Genomic DNA, 23,979 nt, shown 5'->3' on the forward strand with positions numbered 1-23,979 from the left:
GGTACCCTTCCCACATTGACTCTGTACCGTACCCTTAATATAGCCTCCACATTGACTCTGTACCGGTACCCCCTGTTATATAGCCTCCACATTGACTCTGTACCGTACCCCCTGTATAATAGCCTCCACATTGACTCTGTACCGGTCAACCCCTGTAATATGCCTCCACATTGACTCTTAACGTACCCCCGGTATAAGCCTCCACCTTGACGCTGTACCAGTACCCCCTGTAATAGAGCCCTCCACATTGACTGCGGTACCGGTACCAACCCTGTAATATAGCCTCCACATTGACTCCTTTAAAGTACCCCCGTAATAGCCTCCACATTGACTCTGTACCGTACCCCTGTATATAGCCTCCACATTGACTCTGTACCAGTACCGCCCTGTATATAGCCTCCACATTGACCGTACCGGGTACCCCCCCTGTATATAGCATCCACAGTGACTCTGTACCAGTACCCCCCTGGATATAAGCCTCCTCCACATTTGACTCTGTACCAGTACCCCTGTATATAAGCCCCACATTGATCTGTACCAGTACCCCTGTATATAGCCTCCACATTGACTCTGTCCCAGTACCCAACCCCCTGTATATAGCCTCCACATTGACTCTGTACCGGTACCCCCTGTATATAGCCTCCACATTGACTCTGTACCGGTACCCCCTGTATATAGCCTCCACATTGACTCTGTACCAGTACCCCCTGTATATAGCCTCCACATTGACTCTGTACCGGTACCCCCTGTATATAGCCTCCACATTGACTCTGTACCGGTACCCCCTGTATATAGCCTCCACATTGACTCTGTACCGGTACCCCCTGTATATAGCCTCCACATTGACTCTGTACCGGTACCCCCTGTATATAGCCTCCACATTGACTCTGTACCGGTACCCCCTGTATATAGCCTCCACATTGACTCTGTACCGGTACCCCCTGTATATAGCCTCCACATTGACTCTGTACCGGTACCCCCTGTATATAGCCTCCACATTGACTCTGTACCGGTACCCCCTGTATATAGCCTCCACATTGACTCTGTACCGGTACCCCCTGTATATAGCCTCCCACATTGGACTCTGTACCGGTACCCCCTGTATATAGCCTCCACATTGACTCTGTACCGGTACCCCCTGTATATAGCCTCCACATTGACTCTGTACCGGTACCCCCTGTATATAGCCTCCACATTGACTCTGTACCGGTACCCCTGTATATAGCCTCCACATTGACTCTGTACCGGGTACCCCCTGTATATAGCCTCCACATGACTCTGTACCGGTACCCCCTGGTATATAGCCTCCACATTGACTCTGGGTACCCGGTACCCCTGTATAAGCCTCCAACATTGACTCTGTACCAGTACCCCCCTGTATATAGCCTCCACATTGACTCTGTACCGGTACCCCCTGTAATATAGCCTCCACATTGACTCTGTACGGTACCCCCTGTATATAGCCTCCACATTGACTCTGTACCGGTACCCCCCTGTATATAGCCTCCACATTGACTCTGTACCGTACCCCCTGTATATAGCCTCCACATTGACTCTGTACCAGTACCCCCCTATATAGCCTCACATTGACTCTGTACCAGTACCCCCTGTATATAGCCTCCACATTGACTCTGTACCGGTACCCCCTGTATATAGCCTCCACATTGACTCTGTACCGGTACCCCTGTATATAGCCTCCACATTGACTCTGTACCGGTACCCCCTGTATATAGCCTCCACATTGACTCTGTACCGGTACCCCCTGTATATAGCCTCCACATTGACTCTGTACCGTACCCCTGTATATAGCCTCCACATTGACTCTGTACCCCCTGTATATAGCCTCCACATTGACTCTGTACCGGTACCCCCTGTATATAGCCTCCACATTGACTCTGTACCGGTACCCCCTGTATATAGCCTCCACATTGACTCTGTACCGGTACCCCCTGTATATAGCCTCCACATTGACTCTGTACCGGTACCCCTGTATATAGCCTCCACATTGACTCTGTACCGGTACCCCCTGTATATAGCCTCCACATTGACTCTGTACCGGTACCCCCTGTATATAGCCTCCACATTGACTCTGTACCGGTACCCCCTGTATATAGCCTCCACATTGACTCTGTACCGGTACCCCCCTGTATATAGCTCCACATTGACTCTGTACCAGTACCCCTGTATATAGTCTCCACATTGACTCTGTACCAGTACCCCCTGTATATAGCTCCACATTGACTCTGGTACCGGTACCCCCTGTATATAGCCTCCACATTGACTCTGTACCGGTACCCCTGTATATAGCCTCCACATTGACTCTGTACCAAGTACCCCCTGTATATAGCCTCCACATTGACTCTGTACCTAGTACCCCCCCTGTATATAGCCTCCACCTTGACTCTGTACCGGTACCCCCCTGTATATAGCCTCCACATTGACTCTGTACCGTACCCCCCTGTATTTAGCCTCCACATGTACTCTGTACCGGTACCCCCCTGTATATAGCCTCCACATTGACTTGTACCGGTACCCCCCCTGTATATAGCCTCCACATTGACTCTGTACCGGTACCCCCTGTATATAGCCTCCACATTGACTCTGTAACGGTATCCCCCCTGTATATAGCCTCCACATTGACTCTGTACCAGGTACCCCCTGTATATAGCCTCCACATTGACTCTGTACCGTACCCCCTGTATATAGCCTCCACATTGGACTCTGTACCGGTACCCCCTGTATATAGCCTCCACATTGACTCTGACCGGTACCCCCTGTATATAGCCTCCACATGACTCTGTACCGGTACCCCCTGTATATAGCCTCCACATGACTCTGTACCGGTACCCCCTGTATTATAGCCTCCACATTGACTCTGTACCAGTACCCCCTGTATATAGCCTCCACATTGACTCTGACCGGTACCCCCTGTATATAGCCTCCACATTGACTCGTACTGGTACCCCCTGTATATAGCCTCCACATCTGACTCTGTACCGGTACCCCCCTGTTATATAGCCTCCACATTGACTCTGTACCGGTACCCCTGTATATAGCCTCCAATGACTCTGTACGGTACCCCTGTATAGCCTCCACATGGACTCTGTACTGGTACCCCCTGTATATAGCCTCCACACTGACTCTGTACCGGTACCCCCTGTATATAGCCTCCACATTGACTCTGTACCGGTACCCCCTGTATATAGCCTCCACATTGACTCTGTACCGTACCCCCTGTATATAGCCTCCACATTGACTCTGTACCAGTACCCCCTGTATATAGCCTCCACATTGACTCTTACCAGTACCCCTGTATATAGCCTCACATTGACTCTGTACCAGTACCCCCTGTATATAGCCCTCCACATTGGACTCTGTACCGGTACCACCCTGTATATAGCCTCCACATTGACTCTGTACCAGTACCCCCTGTATATAGCCTCCACATTGATCGTACCTGTACCCCCTGTATATAGCCTCCACATTGACTCTGTACTCGGTACCCCTGTATATAGCCTCCACATTGACTCTGTAACCAGTACCCCCTGTATATAGCCTCCACATTGACTCTGTACCGTACCCCCTGTATATAGCCTCCACATTGACTCTGTACCGTACCCCCTGTATATAGCCTCCACATTGACTCTTACCGGTACCCCCCTGTATATAGCCTCCATCATTGACTCTGTACCTGTACCCCCTGTATATAGCCTCCACATTGACTCTGTACCGGTACCCCCCTGTATATAGCCTCCACATTGACTCTGTACCGGTACCCCCTGTATATAGCCTCCACATTGACTCTGTACCGTACCCCCTGTATATAGCCTCCACATTGACTCTGTACCGGTACCCCCTGTATATAGCCTCCACATTGACTCTGTACCGGTACCCCTGTATATAGCCTCCACATTGACTCTGTACCGTACCCCCTGTATATAGCCTCCACATTGACTCTGTACCGGTACCCCCTGTATATAGCCTCCACATTGACTCTGTACCGGTACCCCTGTATATAGCCTCCACATTGACTCTGTACCGGTACCCCCTGTATATAGCCTCCACATTGACTCTGTACCGGTACCCCCTGTATATAGCCTCCACATTGACTCTGTACCGGTACCCCCTGTATATAGCCTCCACATTGACTCTGTACCGGTACCCCCTGTATATAGCCTCCACATTGACTCTGTACCGGTACCCCCTGTATATAGCCTCCACATTGACTCTGTACCGGTACCCCCTGTATATAGCCTCCACATTGACTCTGTACCGGTACCCCCTGTATATAGCCTCCACATTGACTCTGTACCGGTACCCCCTGTATATAGCCTCCACATTGACTCTGTACCGGTAACCCCCTGTATATAGCCTCCACATTGACTCTGTACCGGTACCCCCTGTATATAGCCTCCACATTGACTCTGTACCGGTACCCCCTGTATATAGCCTCCACATTGACTCTGTACCGGTACCCCCCTGTATATAGCCTCCACATTGACTCTGTACCGGTACCCCCTGTATATAGCCTCCACATTGACTCTGTACCGGTACCCCCTGTATATAGCCTCCACATTGACTCTGTACCGGTACCCCCCTGTATATAGCCTCCACATTGACTCTGTACCGGTACCCCCTGTATATAGCCTCCACATTGACTCGTGACGGCTACCCCCTGTATATAGCCTCAATTGACTCTGTACGGTACCCCCTGTATATAGCCTCCACATTGACTCTGTACCGGTACCCCCTGTATATAGCCTCCACATTGACTCTGTACCAGTACCCCCTGTATATAGCCTCCACATTGACTCTGTACCAGTAGCCTCCACATTGACTCTGTACAGGTACCCCCTGTATATAGCCTCCACATTGACTCTGTACCAGTACCCCCTGTATATAGCCTCCACATTGACTCTGTACCCGGTACCCCCCTGTATATAGCCTCCACATGACTCTGTACCAGTACCCCCTGTATATAGCCTCCACATTGACTCTGTACCAGTACCCCCTGTATATAGCCTCCACTTGACTCTGTACCAGTAAACCCCTTGTTAAGCTCCATTGCCTTACCGGTACCCCCTGTATATAGCCTCCACATGACTCTGTACCGGTACCCCCTGTATATAGCCTCCACATTGACTCTGTACCAGTACCCCCTGTATATAGCCTCCACACTGACTCTGTACCAGTACCCCCTGTATATAGCCTCCACCATTGACTCTGTACCGGTACCCCCTGTATATAGCCTCCCACATGACTCTGACTGGTACCCCCTGTATATAGCCTCCACACTGACTCTGTACCGGTACCCCCTGTATATAGACTCCACATTGACTCTGTACTGGTTACCCCCTGTATATAGCCTCCACACTGACTCTGGTACCGGTACCCCCTGTATATAGACTCCACCACGACTCTGTACCGGTACCCCCTGTATATAGCCTCCCACATGGACTCTGTACCGGTACACCCTGTATATAGCCTCCACATGGACTCTGTACGGTACCCCCTGTATATAGCCTCCACATTGACTCTGTTACCGGTACCCCCTGTATATAGCCTCCACCATTGACTCTGTACCGGTACCCCTGTATATAGCCTCCACATTGACTCTGTACCGGTACACCCTGTATATAGCCTCCACATGGACTCTGTACCGGTTACCCCCTGTATATAGCCTCCACATGGACTCTTGTACCGGTACCCCCTGTATATAGCCTCCACATGGACTCTGTACCGGTACCCCCTGTATATAGCCTCCACATTGACTCTGTACCGGTACCCCCTGTATATAGCCTCCACATTGACTCTGTACCAGTACCCCCTGTATATAGCCTCCACATTGACTCTGTACCGGTACCCCCTGTATATAGCCTCCACATTGACTCTGTACTGGTACCCCCTGTATATAGCCTCCACATTGACTCTGTATGTACCCCCGGTACCCCCCCCATGACTTCTGTACCGGTACCCTGTATAGCCTCCACATTGACTCTGTACCGGTACCCCCTGTATATAGCCTCCATATTGACTCTGTACCGGTACCCCCTGTATATAGCCTCATTATTAGTTTTTATTGTGTTACTTTTATATAAAAAATTTCTTTAGTTTATTTTGTAAAAAAAATAATATTGAACTGCATTGTTGGTTAAGGGCATGTCAGTAAGCATTACACTGTAAGGTCTACTACACCTGTTGTATTCAGCATTTCACTGTAAGGTCTACACTACACCTGTTGTATTCAGCATTTCACTGTGAGGTCTACTACACCTGTTGTATTCAGCATTTCACTGTGAGGTCTACTACACCTGTTGTAGTCAGCATTTCACTGTAAGGTCTACACTACACCTGTTGTATTCAGCATTTCACTGTAAGGTCTACTACACCTGTTGTATTCAGCATTTCACGGTAAGGTCTACACTACACCTGTTGTATTCAGCATTTCACTGTAAGGTCTACTACACCTGTTGTATTCAGCATTTCACTGTAAGGTCTACTACACCTGTTGTATTCAGCATTTCACTGTAAGGTCTACACTACACCTGTTGTATTCAGCATTTCACTGTGAGGTCTACTACACCTGTTGTATTCAGCATTTCACTGTGAGGTCTACTACACCTCTTGTATTCAGCATTTCACGGTAAGGTCTACACTACACCTGTTGTATTCAGCATTTCACTGTGAGGTCTACTACACCTGTTGTAGTCAGCATTTCACTGTAAGGTCTACACTACACCTGTTGTATTCAGCATTTCACTGTAAGGTCTACACTACACCTGTTGTATTCAGCATTTCACTGTAAGGTCTACTACACCTGTTGTATTCAGCATTTCACTGTAAGGTCTACTACACCTGTTGTATTCATCATTTCACTGTAAGGTCTACCTACACCTGTTGTATTCAGCATTTCACTGTAAGGTCTACTACACCTGTTGTATTCAGCATTTCACTGTAAGGTCTACACTACACCTGTTGTATTCAGCATTTCACTGTAAGGTCTACTACACCTGTTGTATTCAGCATTTCACTGTAAGGTCTACTACACCTGTTGTAGTCAGCATTTCACTGTAAGGTCTACTACACCTGTTGTATTCAGCATTTCACTGTAAGGTCTACTACACCTGTTGTATTCAGCATTTCACTGTAAGGTCTACTACACCTGTTGTAGTCAGCATTTCACTGTAAGGTCTACTACACCTGTTGTAGTCAGCATTTCACTGTAAGGTCTACTACACCTGTTGTATTCAGCATTTCACTGTAAGGTCTACTACACCTGTTGTATTCAGCATTTCACTGTAAGGTCTACACTACACCTGTTGTATTCAGCATTTCACTGTAAGGTCTACTATACCTGTTGTAGTCAGCATTTCACCTGTTGTATTCGGCGCATGTGACAAATAACATTAGATCCGATTTGATCATACCCCTTTCCGATCTTTAGGACTGCCTAGAGAGTAAAGGTGTGAATGTCTATATAATGGAGGAATGATATAGTATGTTAGTACTATATCAGGGGCGACAGGGTAGCCTAGTGGTTAGAGCGTTGGACTAGTAACCGGAAGGTTGCAAGTTCAAACCCCCGATCTGACAAGGTACAAATCTGTCGTTCTGCCCCTGAACAGGCAGTTAACCCACTGTTCCTAGGGCCGTCATTGAAAATAAGAATTTGTTCTGACTTGCCTAGTTAAATAAAGGTAAATAGATGGTAGAGCAGCCGCCTAGAGAGTAAAGGTGTGAATGTCTATATAATGGAGGAATGATATAGTATGTTAGTATAGATGGTAGAGCAGGGGTACTGACTGGCAGATGGAGTTGGGGCTGAAGAGGTGTGTTCCACTAGGGAGGAGCAGAGCAGGCAGGGCTGGACGGCTGAGATAGGGCACCACTCTCTCTGTAAACACAACATACAACCCATTAGCCTACAGTTCATTAATAATAATAATAATAATAATATTGTAGTTTTCTATACACCCAAAACACTTTACAAAGCAAGGGGGACGCCTCACCTCACCCACAAATCAAAGTATAGGTAAGAGTTAACAACTCAACCAACATATTCGCTATCAACCATGTTTTCATGAAGTTGCCCTTAAACCTAGTAGTAAAGTCTGTTATTACACAGTAATGGAGTCGTGTGTCGTCCCCCCTCACCCCCCCGAAACATATCACAAAGAAATGTCCCTTGGAGGGCTAAACATTGAAAGTGGATCTTAAAGGTTTAAAGGGATCATTGGTCACATATTCAATCGTCATCATCAATTCTTCGAATTCATTTTAATCCGAAAACTAATCAGAACTCAATCCGATAAGACCTATTGTTACACAGTCTATGGATGGGTAAGACCGAGGAGGATTGGCAATGGCTTAATGTGTCTGTTAGGGCTGCCTGGATAGACAGTGGACTAGAGAGAGAGGACTAGACATTCTTGTCTGGCCAAGGCCGAGTTTGTCCTTTCTGTCAGTGTGTGTTGTCTGTCTGTCTATGGGAGAATCTCGATTGCATTCTACTCACGTCCTCTCTCCTCGACTCCTTCTCAAAACTAATTTATGAGGAGGTCAGAGGGGAGGGACCTCTGGCTTTCTCGTCCAATGGGTTTTGAGGAGGCTGCGAGGAGAATGCAATCAGGGGAGGCAGGTAGCCTAGTGGTCAGAGCGTTGGGCCAGAAACCGAAAGGTTGCTAGATCGAATCCCCGAGCTGACAAGGTAAAAATATGTCATTCTGCCCCTGAACAAGGCATTTAACCCACTGTTCCTAGGCCGTCATTGTAAATAAGAATTTGTTCTTTAACTGACTTGCCTAGTTAAATAAAGGTTCAATTGAGATTCTCCCTATATGATTGAACAGTTCACAGTGAAAGATGTCTGAGTGGACTGTCTATATCCTCACAGCTGAGCTCAGGAGGATCAGATCACATAGCTGGACAGTTCAGCCACAAGCTTAACAAAACAATCAGCTCATGGAGCAACTCAATCATGGAGATGCTTCAGAGAGAGACAGAGAGAGCAGGTATTATGATTGCAGCATTAAGACCACAGAGATGTATCTCCAACATAGGAGGCACCTTCTGCTTTTGGGGAATACACATGATAACCTTGTTGTGTACTGCTGGCTTGGTAGTTATGACATAAGGGCATGTCCACGTAAACGAGAATGATGCTGAGACTTTTTCACTTTAAAATGTATGTCAAACAATAACCAATGAGTTAAACCAAGTTAAACAAACCATACAACAGAACAAACCATCATTTGTTCACAGAATGACAGAACAAACCATCATTTGTTCACAGAATGATAGAACAAACCATCATTTGGTAACAGAATGACAGAACAAACCATCATTTGGTAACAGAATGACAGAACAAACCATCATTTGGTAACAGAATGACAGAACAAACCATCATTTGGTAACAGAATGACAGAACAAACCATCATTTGGTAACAGAATGACAGAACAAACCATCATTTGGTAACAGAATGACAGAACAAACCATCATTTGGTAACAGAATGACAGAACAAACCATCATTTGGTAACAGAATGACAGAATGATTTAGAAATCCCAATGTTTTACCTGCATGTGACGCTCCCGAGTGGCGCAGCGGCCTAAGGCACTGCATCTCAGTGCAAGAGGCGTCACTACAGACACCCTGGTTCGAATCCAGGCTGTATCACAACCAGCTATGATTGGGAGTCCCATAGGGCGGCGCACAATTGGCCCAGGTTTTGTAAATAAGAATTAGTTCTTAACTGACTTTCCAAGTTATATAAAGGTTAAATATATATATATACACATACATACACATTCACACACACACACACACACACACATATATATACATATACATATATATATACACACACACATATATATACATACATACACATTCACACACACACACACATATATATTTAACTAGGCAAGTCAGTATATATATACACACTGCTCAAAAAAATAAATGGAGTTACAACACAATGTAACTCTAAGTCAATCACACTTCTGTGTAATCAAACTGTCCACTTAGGAAGCAACACTGATTGACAATAAATTTCACATGCTGTTGTGCAAATGGAATAGACAACAGGTGGAAATTATAGGCAATTAGCAAGACACCCCCAATAAAGGAGTGGTTCTGTAGGTGGTGACCACAGACCACTTCTCAGTTCCTATGCTTCCTGGCTGATGTTTTGGTCACTTTTGAATGCTGGCGGTGCTTTCACTCTAGTGGTAGCATGAGACGGAGTCTACAACCCACACAAGTGGCTCAGGTAGTGCAGCTCATCCAGGATGGCACATCAATGCGAGCTGTGGCAAGAAGGTTTGCTGTGTCTGTCAGCGTAGTGTCCAGAGCATGGAGGTGCTACCAGGAGACGGGCCAGTACATCAGGAGACGTGGAGGAGGCCGTAGGAGGGCAACAACCCAGCAGCAGGACCGCTACCTCCGCCTTTGTGCAAGGAGGAGCAGGAGGAGCACTGCCAGAGCCCTGCAAAATGACCTCCAGCAGGCCACAAATGTGCATGTGTCTGCTCAAATGGTCAGAAACAGACTCCATGAGGGTGGTATGAGGGCCCGACGTCCACAGGTGGGGGTTGTGCTTACAGCCCAACACCGTGCAGGATGTTTGGCATTTGCCAGAGAACACAAAGATTTGCAAATTCGCCACTGGCGCCCTGTGCTCTTCACAGATGAAAGCAGGTTCACACTGAGCACATGTGACAGATGTGATAGAGTCTGGAGACGCCGTGGAGAACGTTCTGCTGCCTGCAACATCCTCCAGCATGACCGGTTTGGCAGTGGGTCAGTCATGGTGTGGGGTGGCATTTCTTTGGGGGGGCCGCACAGCCCTCCATGTGCTCGCCAGAGGTAGCCTGACTGCCATTAGGTACCGAGATGAGATCCTCAGACCCCTTGTGAGACCATATGCTGGTGCGGTTGGCCCTAGGTTCCTCCTAATGCAAGACAATGCTAGACCTCATGTGGCTGGAGTGTGTCAGCAGTTCCTGCAAGAGGAAGGCATTGATGCTATGGACTGGCCCGCCCGTTCCCCAGACCTGAATCCAATTGAGCACATCTGGGACATCATGTCTCGCTCCATCCACCAACGCCACGTTGCACCACAGACTGTCCAGGAGTTGGCGGATGCTTTAGTCCAGGTCTGGGAGGAGATCCCTCAGGAGACCATCCGCCACCTCATCAGGGGCATGCCCAGGCGTTGTAGGGAGGTCATACAGGCACGTGGAGGCCACACACACTACTGAGCCTAATTTTACTTGTTTTAAGGACATTACATCAAAGTTGGATCAGCCTGTAGTGTGGTTTCCCACTTTAATTTTGAGTGTGACTCCAAATCCAGACCTCCATGGGTTGATACATTTGATTTCCATTGATCATTTTTGTGTGATTTTGTTGTCAGCACATTCAACTATGTAAAGAAAAAAGTATTTAATAAGAATATTTCATTCATATCTAGGATGTGTTATTTTAGTGTTCCCTTTATTTTTTTGAGCAGTGTATATACACTGACTTGCCTAGTTAAATAAATACATAATAAGGCTAACTCTTATTATGTGTGAAATTAGTTTAGGTGTAGTTTGGATGGGCCGGCTGTGCAGGTTGACTGAGATTAGGTGTAGTTTGGATGGGCCGGCTGTGCAGGTTGACTGAGATTAGGTGTAGTTTGGATGGGCCGGCTGTGCAGGTTGACTGAGTTAGGTGTAGTTTGGATGGGCCGGCTGTGCAGGTTGACTGAGTTAGGTGTAGTTTGGATGGGCCGGCTGTGCAGGTTGACTGAGTTTAGGTGTAGTTTGGATGGGCCGGCTGTGCAGGTTGACTGAGTTTAGGTGTAGTTTGGATGGGCCGGCTGTGCAGGTTGACTGATTTTAGGTCTAGTTTGGATGGGCCGGCTGTGCAGGTTGACTGAGTTTAGGTGTAGTTTGGATGGGCCGGCTGTGCAGGTTGACTGAGATTAGGTGTAGTTTGGATGGGCCGGCTGTGCAGGTTGACTGAGTTTAGGTCTAGTTTGGATGGGCCGGCTGTGCAGGTTGACTGAGTTTAGGTGTAGTTTGGATGGGCCGGCTGTGCAGGTTGACTGAGTTTAGGTGTAGTTTGGATGGGCCGGCTATGCAGGTTGACTGAGTTTCGGTGTAGTTTGGATGGGCCGGCTGTGCAGGTTGACTGAGTTTAGGTGTAGTTTGGATGGGCCGGCTGTGCAGGTTGACTGAGAAACGTGTAGTTTGGATGGGCCGGCTGTGCAGGTTGACTGAGTTTAGGTGTAGTTTGGATGGGCCGGCTATGCAGGTTGACTGAGTTTCGGTGTAGTTTGGATGGGCCGGCTGTGCAGGTTGACTGAGTTTAGGTGTAGTTTGGATGGGCCGGCTGTGCAGGTTGACTGAGAAACGTGTAGTTTGGATGGGCCGGCTGTGCAGGTTGACTGAGATTAGGTGTAGTTTAGATGTAGTTTGGATGGGCCGGCTGTGCAGGTTGACTGAGTTTAGGTGTAGTTTGGATGGGCCGGCTGTGCAGGTTGACTGAGTTTAGGTGTAGTTTAGATGTAGTTTGGATGGGCCGGCTGTGCAGGTTGACTGATTTTAGGTGTAGTTTAGATGTAGTTTGGATGGGCCGGCTGTAAAGGGTTACTGGCACCGTTTGTTTTCCACTCATCAACTTGGAGTCAAGGATATGTTGTGTATTATTCTAAAAGGCCGACTGCAACACACAGCATGTTTCCAATCCCCATTACATTGGAATTATAATAGAGTTACAGTAAGTAAAACAGTCTTCGTAACAGCTTCTTTTTTACAAAGTAAAAACGGTATCAACCCGGTCAAATTATTAACATGAGCTCCAATCAATAGGGATAACACAGACTCATCATGACACTATTGTTGTTCTGAATTAAATCAACCTCTTCGTCCTCATTTTCAGTTAGACCTCGTTTAGATTAGATTGATTGTGCAAAGTTATTTCATCACCCATTCCTTCAGTGGGCAGGAATCGTTGACGTCGCTGGATAGAGTCAAGGAAATGTCTTGCAGGATTATAAAGTCTTACTGCAACATGTATTAGTTTCCCTTCCGATCAATGTGATTACTAATAAAGTTATAGTAAATAAAAACCTTCCTAAGCGGTTTCTTTTTCCAAAGTAAAACATAAAAAAGAGAATGGTATTAACCCTCAAGGCACTCATTATTTACTGCTGATAAATTGGCATAATAAAGTCATTATTGTCTCTGGAAATTAAAATCAACCTCTTCACCCTCCTTATCTTTCAGTTAGGCCGAATTCAAATTAAATTGTGAAGTAAGGTGCACAGTTATCCCTCTGTCATTCATTCAGTGAGGAGAGAGAGTCACATTAGCGCCTGGCTGGGTACCAATGTCCTACAGTAGATTGCCTTGGGGGTTAAGTTGGGTATAAGTTCAAAAATTAATGAATTAAAAACAGGTAAAAAAAAAAAACTCTAAATACTTTTCTGTTTGTGATTTTGAAAGAAAACTTTGACAAAATGAGCAGTATAAAGTACAAACATTTAGGAAATGAAAGAAACAGGACATTGTTATTTTTCAACTAAATCAAAGCGTCAGTGGCCGTTAGCCTGTGGAGGTACTAGTGTTAAGAAACCTAAGGTCTAACGGTCTGTGTTATTTTTTCAACTAAATCAAAGCGTCAGTGGCCGTTAGCCTGTGGAGGTACTAGTGTTAAGAAACCTAAGGTCTAACGGTCTGTGTTATTTTTTCAGTGACTGCATGCCATGTAAACAATGTAAAGCCAGTAGACTAAATATGCAGAGGACTGTCTCTACATTGTGTTCACCTGGTGGGAAAGAGGCATACAGCACTACTGTATATTGTTGGAACAACACAATCATGGCAATAGACCTAGCTGTAGCCTTTTCTGGTCAGTTCTCAGCTGTCACAGGTCAAATTGGTCAATTAATTCATTCATGTGTGTGTGGGCAGTGGATGTGATCTTGTTTGCCAGCTCGGTGACTCACTGATGGTACTTGGGTGAAAGTGTCATTACCATTCAATCCCGAATACTGATCTTCTATTCTGAGATTCAACCAACCTTGACAACAGTAGTGGAGTAGATGGATCTGATCTGGCAGTGTCAAACCTGATGGCCAGGCTCCATGAAATGAATGGCTCCTCTTTACAAGAAAAACAAATCTGCTAACCAGCCTAGTGGTTAGTTAGTACCAACGGGACATGTAAAGGTATCAATGATCTGACACACCATGTGTTAGCCAGTTAGCAGGCAACCTAGCAGCTAGCACGTCTAGCTAACGTTATTCTCTTACCTTCGTGGTTGACATGTTTAACGTCACATTTGACTCCCGTAAATTCGAGCACTGCTAGCACTTTAACACAGTGCGGATTTCCGTCACTCACGAATAGTTTCATCTAGCTGCCTCTAATTCAACTGCTTTTGGACTGAAATACCTAGATATAACTTTATAAAGTACTGGAAATGACAAGAAAAAATAAATATCTAACAGCATGTAACTCCGCCGGTAAGTGCTACTCAACGCGCTGATGCAACCAGGGTTCAGTTGCACTTTTTTTGCAAATGGCGCACATTGAAGTTTTCTGGAGTTTATCAAGACGTGTTAAACCGGTAAAATCAGACTATGAAGGACCACAATTCCCATCAGTGCGTATTGAAGCGACGCTGCAACAAACTGACGCGCTCCTTACACAAAATATGATTGGTTAATGCAAAATCACATGGGATATTTTGAACCAATCGGTGGCCAAATACGTTGACGTAACCTAGAGAGATCTTTTTTATCATCTGAACGAGAATGAATATTATAATAACCTACACAGGGAGTGAAGATACAAGCCTTGTATGCAACTGTGCACATTTTATACCCATCGAAAGCTCAACTCGATGTCAGCGTTGTTTTTAAAAAGCTGCATCACGTGACAGAGGACAAATTGCCTGACGACTCAAACGGAATTCTTCCGCTGCCCTATCAGAGGAGGAACTGACGTCCGTGGGCGTGGCGTAGCGTTTGACGTGTTGAATGAGTTTGGGTAGCCAGGCAAGAGGAGAAAGCGACCATGCTGAAAATATCGCAAGGCACTGGAGGATGCGGATGCGATCATTTCGGTGGATATCGTTCGCTCGCTAGTGTACCCTTGGGATCACCGTTTTTAATAGCAAAATAATTGATGACACACACCGCACCGACCTCCTAAAGGTGAGAAACTGCTTGTTTTAGATTGTTCTAGCATTTAGAGACACATATTTATATATTTTGTTCTGCAAAGTAATTTAGAACATTTAAAATATAAATGTTTTTTTGTTATGTAGTTCACAAGTTGTCAGTTAGCGATGTATTGGAATTGTCAGTTACTGTATAGCCTATAAGTTATTGAGTCCTTTTGCAACTATATCTTTAATTTCAAAGTTCGTGTGGTGTTATTGTCAGTAAATAATACACATTGAAAACACCAGAAAATCAGGATTAAACAACTCTGTAGTCTATGAATAGACCTTCACTTTATAATAGCAAATAATTTCGTGGTTGTATGTAGTCAGTAGTACTTTGGTGAAATTGCCAAGTTAAACTATTTGCAGTATTTATGAGGGTCCATCCCAAGCTGTTGTGGTGTCTGGAGGAGCTGAGCAGGTGTAGGCTACTGGGTGATATAGGTCATCATTAGCCCTTACTAACAGAGGCTCAACTTAAAATGTCCACTATTTTTTATTACATACATACAACACACATTGTTTTGTTAGTGCTATCAACTTTGAATGCTCATCATTTTCATTTTTTCCATCAACCATAACACAACACAAGAATGTAACATTTTCGACCAAAAAAGGTCTCTTCATATTGTTTTTTCGACATCCTGTATGATTTTGTTTCGTTTCGGTTGTAGGATGCCGTCTTTCGGATGGGACGTTAAAACGGGTGTCCCGACTCTCTGTGGCCACTAAAGATCCCATGGCACTTAAAACCCCGGTGTCCTGGCTAAATTGCCAATCTGGTTCTCATACCATCATGGACACCTAATCATCCCCAGCTTCCAATTGGCTCATTCACCCCCCCCCCCCCCCCCCCCCCCCCCTCTCCCCTGTAATTATTCACCAGGTCGTTGCTGTAAACGAGAATGTGTTCTCAGTTAACTTACCTGGTAAAATAAATTGTTCAAGTCTCTTGAAAATCTACTTAGAACAGGATATGGAGCATAACTGAGGTGTCCTTTGAGGTTGTGGGACTGAGTGAACTCAGCTTTGAGGTTTTAGATGTGCACTGAGGCCATCATCACACTTATTCAGTTGTTCTATATTTCATCACTGCAGTAGAATAGTATTTTAGCATTCTCCATTTTCTCCATCCGTTTTTTCTCAGTTCAAAACACAGAAACTATGACATCATAGAATCTATAAAAGGTTTGAAGCAAGTGTGACTAAGACTGTCAGAGAAGGCTCTTTGTTTGAAGCCTAGCCTACTGCACATTTGCATGTTTCACTTACACTACTTTGACTAAAGGTACAGCCAATAAGAAAAGCACATGATAATATGCAATGGAAACAGTTAGAAGCATTGTGTTTTCTTTCCATTTGGTCATCTTTCCATTTGTCTGAGCAGAGTGGAGGGGTATCCCACAAAGTAGGTTTGATAAGGTAACGAGGTAACTTTGATCAATTCTAAGTTCAACTGTTTTTTTAAGCTCAGTTCTATCAGTTTGAGTGTCTGGAGCAGTGACTTTTTATGGAGAGAGAGAGAGAGAAGTTGCACAGGACAAAACAGGACAGGACTGGACACAACAGGACAGGACACTACAGGACAGGACAAAACAGGACAGGACACTACAGGACAGGACAAAACAGGACAGGACACTACAGGACAGGACAAAACAGGACAGGACACTACAGGACAAAACAGGACAGGACACTACAGGACAGGACAAAACAGGACAGGACACTACAGGACAGGACAAAACAGGACAGGACACTACAGGACACTACAGGACAGGACAAAACAGGACAGGACACTACAGGACAGGACAAAACAGGACAGGACACTACAGGACAGGACAAAACAGGACAGGACAGCACAGGACAGGACAGCACAGCACAGGACAGGATAGCACAGGACAGGACACTACAGGACAGGACAGTACTGGACAAAACAGGACAGGCCAGCACAGGACAGGACACTACAGGACAGGACTGGACAAAACAGGACTGGACAAAACAGGACAGGACACTACAGGACAGGACAGGACAAAACAGAACAGGACACAGCAGGACACTACAGGACAAAACAGAACAGGACACAGCAGGACACTACAAGATACACTACAACATCCACAGGCGTTTCAGCTGTTTATACTATACACTGTGCTCTGAAAATGTTTCTCTGTTGCTACAGTGTTTGAGTTTGCACGGTCTATAGGGAGGTTTAATGCCCTGCAATGGTCCCTGGCCACATCACACGCTCTGTGACTGATTCACACTGCGATGTTACTGTTGCAGAAAGTGGGTCTTTGACTTGGCTGATAGCTTGTGACAGATCCCTGCCTCCCTCCCATCCCTGGTGGATCAATGGTCTCTGTGCTCTTCATCAGCAACATCAATGGATGAGCTGCAGGCTTCTGGGATGGTGCATGGAGGCCAGTGGGAGTCAGGTTGAATTCCAAAATGGCACCCTATTCCCTTCATAGTGCGCTACTTTTGACCAGGGCCCATAGAGGGCTTATATAGGGAATAGGGTGCATTTTGGGACACAAACCTCAGACTGGGGCTTTCAGCCAATGATGTGTGTATCTATAGGTTCCACCAGCCTCTCGACTCTGCAGCCACAGGTTGCTGTGTTGGAGTGCTGCCTGTGTTCAAGACACTTCTGGATATGAAATATTGGTTCTTATTCTAACCCATTACTGGAAAAAAGGATGAGATTTTTCTCCTTTCATGTCTTATAAACAGAGATTTTATACACCTTGCACTCTTGTTCTCCAGAAAGGAACAGTGAGAGCAACAGCCAGACAGTCCTGTTCCTCTGACGGCAGAGACATTTTAATAACAAAACATACAATGAAAGGTAAGGTGATGTCAGGTTGACTTAGTCTTTCTCCCAAATGGCACCCTTCTCCCTATTTAGTGCACTACTTTTAACCAGGGCCAATGGTCAAAATGTTTTATTTAACCAGGCAAGTCAGTTAACAACAAATTCTTATTTACAATGACGACCTACACCGGCCAAACCCGGACGACGCTGAGCCAATTGTGCACTGCCCTATGGGACTCCAAATCACAACCGGTATGTGATACAGACTGGAATCGAACTAGGGTGTCTGTAGTGATGCCTCTAGCACTGAGATACAATGCCTTAGACCGCTGCCCCACTCGGGAGCCCCTGAGTACAGTAGTACACTAGATAGGGAATAAGGTGCTGTTTGGGCCGAATACTTATTGTAATGCTAAGCTTCCTGTCTCTAATGGTCCTAAATAAAAAAAGAGAGCATACCGTGAACCTGTTATGGCCCTGCTGGGGAATTTTAGAAAGCATTAGTAAGGATTATATATTACAACACAATTGCATAAACCTACGCAAAAATGGAGTTATAGCTTACATTTTTTTTAATGATATAAATCTATTTCTCAAACACAAGTCTCACTATGACATCCAAATACATGGAAAGTGAAACACTTTTATTAAATTAATATTAACCTATTTCTGAATAGTCCAGGTGAGGTTTGGGGAATATTTCCAGAAAGTCACATGCTACAAAGGGGTCTAGCAAATCAGTCAAGTCATTTCATCCTTATTGAGTCACAGCCACAGGTTGACGATGATTGCAACATGGATTTACAATAATGCTGAGTTCTACAGGTTAACAAAATGTATTGGAGCAGATCCACCCTCTCTCTCACACGAGCACATGCACACGCACACACACAGTCACGTTGTATCCACATAGGATTGAGTGTCATTGCAGGGCAGGGAGGGCCAACTGTGGATCAATTAATATAAATTTTGTAGGGGTTGATACATTTTTTGTAAGGATAAATTAAGTCTGACATTTTAAAGTGGAAATTACAAACTTTAGTAGCCTTTTTTAAAACTCGAATACACAAAACATTTCCATTTCCTGAATATTCTCTGCGGCAGCATAGTGATCAAATGAAGGAAGTACATCTGTGCGTGCATGGCCCACGCCACCACATCCTTGATGAAACCAGCACCACAACTAACTGAGTATTGATGCTGCCACCACATCCTTGATGAAACCAGCACCACAACTAACTGAGTATTGATGCTGCCAGCTCCACAACTAACTGAGTATTGATGTTGCCAGCTCCACAACTAACTGAGTATTGATGCCGCCAGCTCCACAACTAACTGAGTATTGATGTTGCCAGCACCACAACTAACTGAGTATTGATGCTGCCAGCTCTACAACTAACTGAGTATTGATGCTGCCACCACATCCTTGATGAAACCAGCACCACAACTAACTGAGTATTGATGCTGCCACCACATCCTTGATGAAACCAGCACCACAACTAACTGAGTATTGATGCTGCCAGCTCCACAACTAACTGAGTATTGATGTTGCCAGCTCCACAACTAACTGAGTATTGATGCCGCCAGCTCCACAACTAACTGAGTATTGATGTTGCCAGCACCACAACTAACTGAGTATTGATGCTGCCAGCTCTACAACTAACTGAGTATTGATGTTGCCAGCTTCACAACTAACTGAGTATTGATGCTGCCAGCTCTACAACTAACTGAGTATTGATGTTGCCAGCTCCACAACTAACTGAGTATTGATGCTGCCAGCTCTACAACTAACTGAGTATTGATGCTGCCAGCTCTACAACTAACTGAGTATTGATGCTGCCAGCTCCACAACTAACTGAGTATTGATGCTGCCAGCTCCACAACTAACTGAGTATTGATGTTGCCAGCTCCACAACTAACTGAGTATTGATGCTGCCAGCTCCACAACTAACTGAGTATTGATGTTGCCAGCTCCACAACTAACTGAGTATTGATGTTGCCAGCACCACAACTAACTGAGTATTGATGTTGCCAGCTCTACAACTAACTGAGTATTGATGTTGCCAGCTCTACAACTAACTGAGTATTGATGTTGCCAGCTCCACAACTAACTGAGTATTGATGTTGCCAGCTCCACAACTAACTGAGTATTGATGTTGCCAGCTCTACAACTAACTGAGTATTGATGTTGCCAGCTCTACAACTAACTGAGTATTGATGTTGCCAACTCTACAACTAACTGAGTATTGATGTTGCCAGCTCCACAACTAACTGAGTATTGATGTTGCCAGCACCACAACTAACTGAGTATTGATGTTGCCAGCTCCACAACTAACTGAGTATTGATGTTGCCAGCTCCACAACTAACTGAGTATTGATGTTGCCAGCTCCACAACTAACTGAGTATTGATGTTGCCAGCTCTACAACTAACTGAGTATTGATGTTGCCAGCTCCACAACTAACTGAGTATTGATGTTGCCAGCTCTACAACTAACTGAGTATTGATGTTGCCAGCTCCACAACTAACTGAGTATTGATGTTGCCAGCTCTACAACTAACTGAGTATTGATGTTGCCAACTCTACAACTAACTGAGTATTGATGTTGCCAGCTCCACAACTAACTGAGTATTGATGTTGCCAGCACCACAACTAACTGAGTATTGATGTTGCCAGCTCCACAACTAACTGAGTATTGATGTTGCCAGCTCCACAACTAACTGAGTATTGATGTTGCCAGCTCCACAACTAACTGAGTATTGATGTTGCCAGCTCCACAACTAACTGAGTATTGATGTTGCCAGCTCCACAACTAACTGTATGGCTCTGGAACATACACCTGCAATATATTTGGATCTCAGACAGTTAGTACTATATTCAGACTATATACCTGGGGGGTATTCACACTATATACAGTGCCTTGCGAAAGTATTTGGCCCCCTTGAACTTCGCGACCTTTTGCCACATTTCAGGCTTCAAACATAAAGATATAAAACTGTATTTTTTGTGAAGAATCAACAACAAGTGGGACACAATCATGAAGTGAAATGACATTTATTGGATATTTCAAACATTTTTAACAAATCAAAAACTGAAAAATTGGGCGTGCAAAATTATTCAGCCCCCTTAAGTTAATACTTTGTAGCGCCACCTTTTGCTGCGATTACAGCTGTAAGTCGCTTGGGGTATGTCTCTATCAGTTTTGCACATCGAGAGACTGAAATTTTTTCCCATTCCTCCTTGCAAAACAGCTCGAGCTCAGTGAGGTTGGATGGAGAGCATTTGTGAACTGCAGTTTTCAGTTCTTTCCACAGACTCTCGATTGGATTCAGGTCTGGACTTTGACTTGGCCATTCTAACACCTGGATATGTTTATTTTTGAACCATTCCATTGTAGATTTTGCTTTATGTTTTGGATCATTGTCTTGTTGGAAGACAAATCTCCGTCCCAGTCTCAGGTCTTTTGCAGACTCCATCAGGTTTTCTTCCAGAATGGTCCTGTATTTGGCTCCATCCATCTTCCCATCAATTTTAACCATCTTCCCTGTCCCTGCTGAAGAAAAGCAGGCCCAAACCATGATGCTGCCACCACCATGTTTGACAGTGGGGATGGTGTGTTCAGGGTTATGAGCTGTGTTGCTTTTACGCCAAACATAACGTTTTGCATTGTTGCCAAAAAGTTCAATTTTGGTTTCATCTGACCAGAGCACCTTCTTCCACATGTTTGGTGTGTCTCCCAGGTGGCTTGTGGCAAACTTTAAACAACACTTTTTATGGATATCTTTAAGAAATGGCTTTGTTCTTGCCACTCTTCCATAAAGGCCAGATTTGTGCAATATACGACTGATTGTTGTCCTATGGACAGAGTCTCCCACCTCAGCTGTAGATCTCTGCAGTTCATCCAGAGTGATCATGGGCCTCTTGGCTGCATCTCTGATCAGTCTTCTCCTTGTATGAGCTGAAAGTTTAGAGGGATGGCCAGGTCTTGGTAGATTTGCAGTGGTCTGATACTCCTTCCATTTCAATATTATCGCTTGCACAGTGCTCCTTGGGATGTTTAAAGCTTGGGAAATCTTTTTGTTTCCAAATCCGGCTTTAAACTTCTTCACAACAGTATCTCGGACCTGCCTGGTGTGTTCCTTGTTCTTCATGATGCTCTCTGCGCTTTTAACGGACCTCTGAGTCTATCACAGTGCAGGTGCATTTATACGGAGACTTGATTACACACAGGTGGATTGTATTTATCATCATTAGTCATTTAGGTCAACATTGGATCATTTAGAGATCCTCACTGAACTTCTGGAGAGAGTTTGCTGCACTGAAAGTAAAGGGGCTGAATAATTTTGCACGCCCAATTTTTCAGTTTTTGATTTGTTAAAAAAGTTTGAAATATCTAATAAATGTTGTTCTACTTCATGATTGTGTCCCACTTGTTGTTGATTTTTCACAAAAAATACAGTTTTTTATCTTTATGTTTGAAGCCTGAAATGTGGCAAAAGGTCGCAAAGTTCAAGGGGGCCGAATACTTTCGCAAGGCACTGTACCAGCATAGGGGGTATTCACACTATATACCAGCATGGGGGGTATTCACACTATATACCACCATGGGGGGTATTCACACTATATACCAGCATGGGGGTATTCACACTACATACCACCATGGGGGGTATTCAGACTATATACCAGCATGGGGGGTATTCACACTATATACCACCATGGGGGGTATTCACACTATATACCAGCATGGGGGGTATTCACACTATATACCAGCATGGGGGGTATTCACACTATACACCACCATGGGGGGTATTCACACTATATACCACCATGGGGGTATTCACACTATTTACCAGCATGGGGGGTATTCACACTATATACCACCATGGGGGGTATTCACACTATATACCACCATGGGGGGTATTCACACTATTTACCACCATGGGGGGTATTCACACTATATATCACCATGGGGGTATTCAAACTATATACCACCATGGCAAGGCAAGCCCACAGTTACGTGTTTCTATCCAAATTTGGGTGAGTGTCGTTGCAGGGTGACAGGGCAGGGAGAGACCACTGTTGATTCTTTGATAATTATCAATTTAATATGGGTGTTCATCCAGTATGGATGGACAAAACAAAACAAACTGGTCATTTGATCTAATCTGTGATCCCTGGCACATCAGAAGGCTCAAACAGCAGCTCCAGTCTAGCAGTTAGGACTATAGAAAATGCGTTTGTGAGTGTGTGTGTGCGTGCCTGTGTGTGCGTGTGTGTGTTTTCCTGTGTGTGCATGCATGTGCCTGTGTGTGTGTGTGTGAGAAATTCCTTTGAAGTTCCTAATTCACTGTCTTCCTCCTCTACTTCCTCCTTTCTGACAGATCAGCCAATATACATAGAGAAAGATAATAGATAATGTCTCTGTGAGTCTATGAGTCTGGCATGATAACCAAGGACACCTCACACACACAATTAGAACCCCATCACGGACCCATTGACTGGACTGGGGTTTCCGGTTGTATCTCTATGCTCATACCACCACATCACATAAATGTGACGTGATTTCAGAGTGGCAGTGACACATCCCATTACTTTCCTAAATGTTCATTGCTGAGTGTTCTTCGTTCTAGTTGTTAGTTAGGGTTGTAAGGTCCAGTTCTGTTGGCCAAGCAGCTCATAACTGTGGTCACGGATCAATGATCAATGGCTGGATGATCAATGAGGCAAAACTGATTTACGGAGAGATGGGCTGTGCTGGGCTGCACGCGACACGGGACTGTGGGCAAGAGACCTGGCTAGTGTCTCTCTCCCTCTCCCTCTCTCTCTCTCTCTCTCTCTCTCTCTCCTCTCTCTCCTCTCTCCTCTCTCTCTCTCTCTCTCTCTCTTCTCTCTTCCCTCTCTCTCTCTTCTCTCTCTCTCTCTCCTCTCTCTCTCTCTCTCTCTGTATCTCTC

The 23,979-nt window shown here is 45.1% G+C and overlaps 2 protein-coding genes across 5 annotated transcripts in view; one reads left to right on the forward strand and one right to left on the reverse strand.

Annotated features, from left to right (window-relative positions):
* mars1 (methionyl-tRNA synthetase 1) overlaps nucleotides 1–14,566 on the reverse strand; it is a 70,695-nt gene extending 56,129 nt beyond the window's left edge. Inside the window, 2 exon segments of the mRNA XM_031825016.1 lie at nucleotides 7,804–7,894; nucleotides 14,303–14,566. Of these exon segments, the coding sequence (XP_031680876.1) occupies nucleotides 7,804–7,894; nucleotides 14,303–14,405 (194 nt within the window). The 5' untranslated portion in view covers nucleotides 14,406–14,566.
* A 491-nt stretch (nucleotides 14,567–15,057) lies between these two features.
* The window catches only part of arhgap9 (Rho GTPase activating protein 9), a 62,096-nt gene continuing 53,174 nt past the window's right edge, over nucleotides 15,058–23,979 (forward strand). For 2 of the 4 annotated variants that reach the window (XM_031825121.1, XM_031825194.1), the window contains exon 1: nucleotides 15,058–15,208. The gene's annotated coding sequence lies outside the window, so the exon portion shown is untranslated. The remainder of the gene's footprint in view (nucleotides 15,209–23,979) is intronic. The other 2 variants (XM_031825162.1, XM_031825082.1) reach the window with 2 other exon arrangements.

Source organism: Oncorhynchus kisutch, linkage group LG1 (genome assembly GCF_002021735.2).
Source record: "Oncorhynchus kisutch isolate 150728-3 linkage group LG1, Okis_V2, whole genome shotgun sequence".
NCBI lineage: Eukaryota > Metazoa > Chordata > Actinopteri > Salmoniformes > Salmonidae > Oncorhynchus > Oncorhynchus kisutch.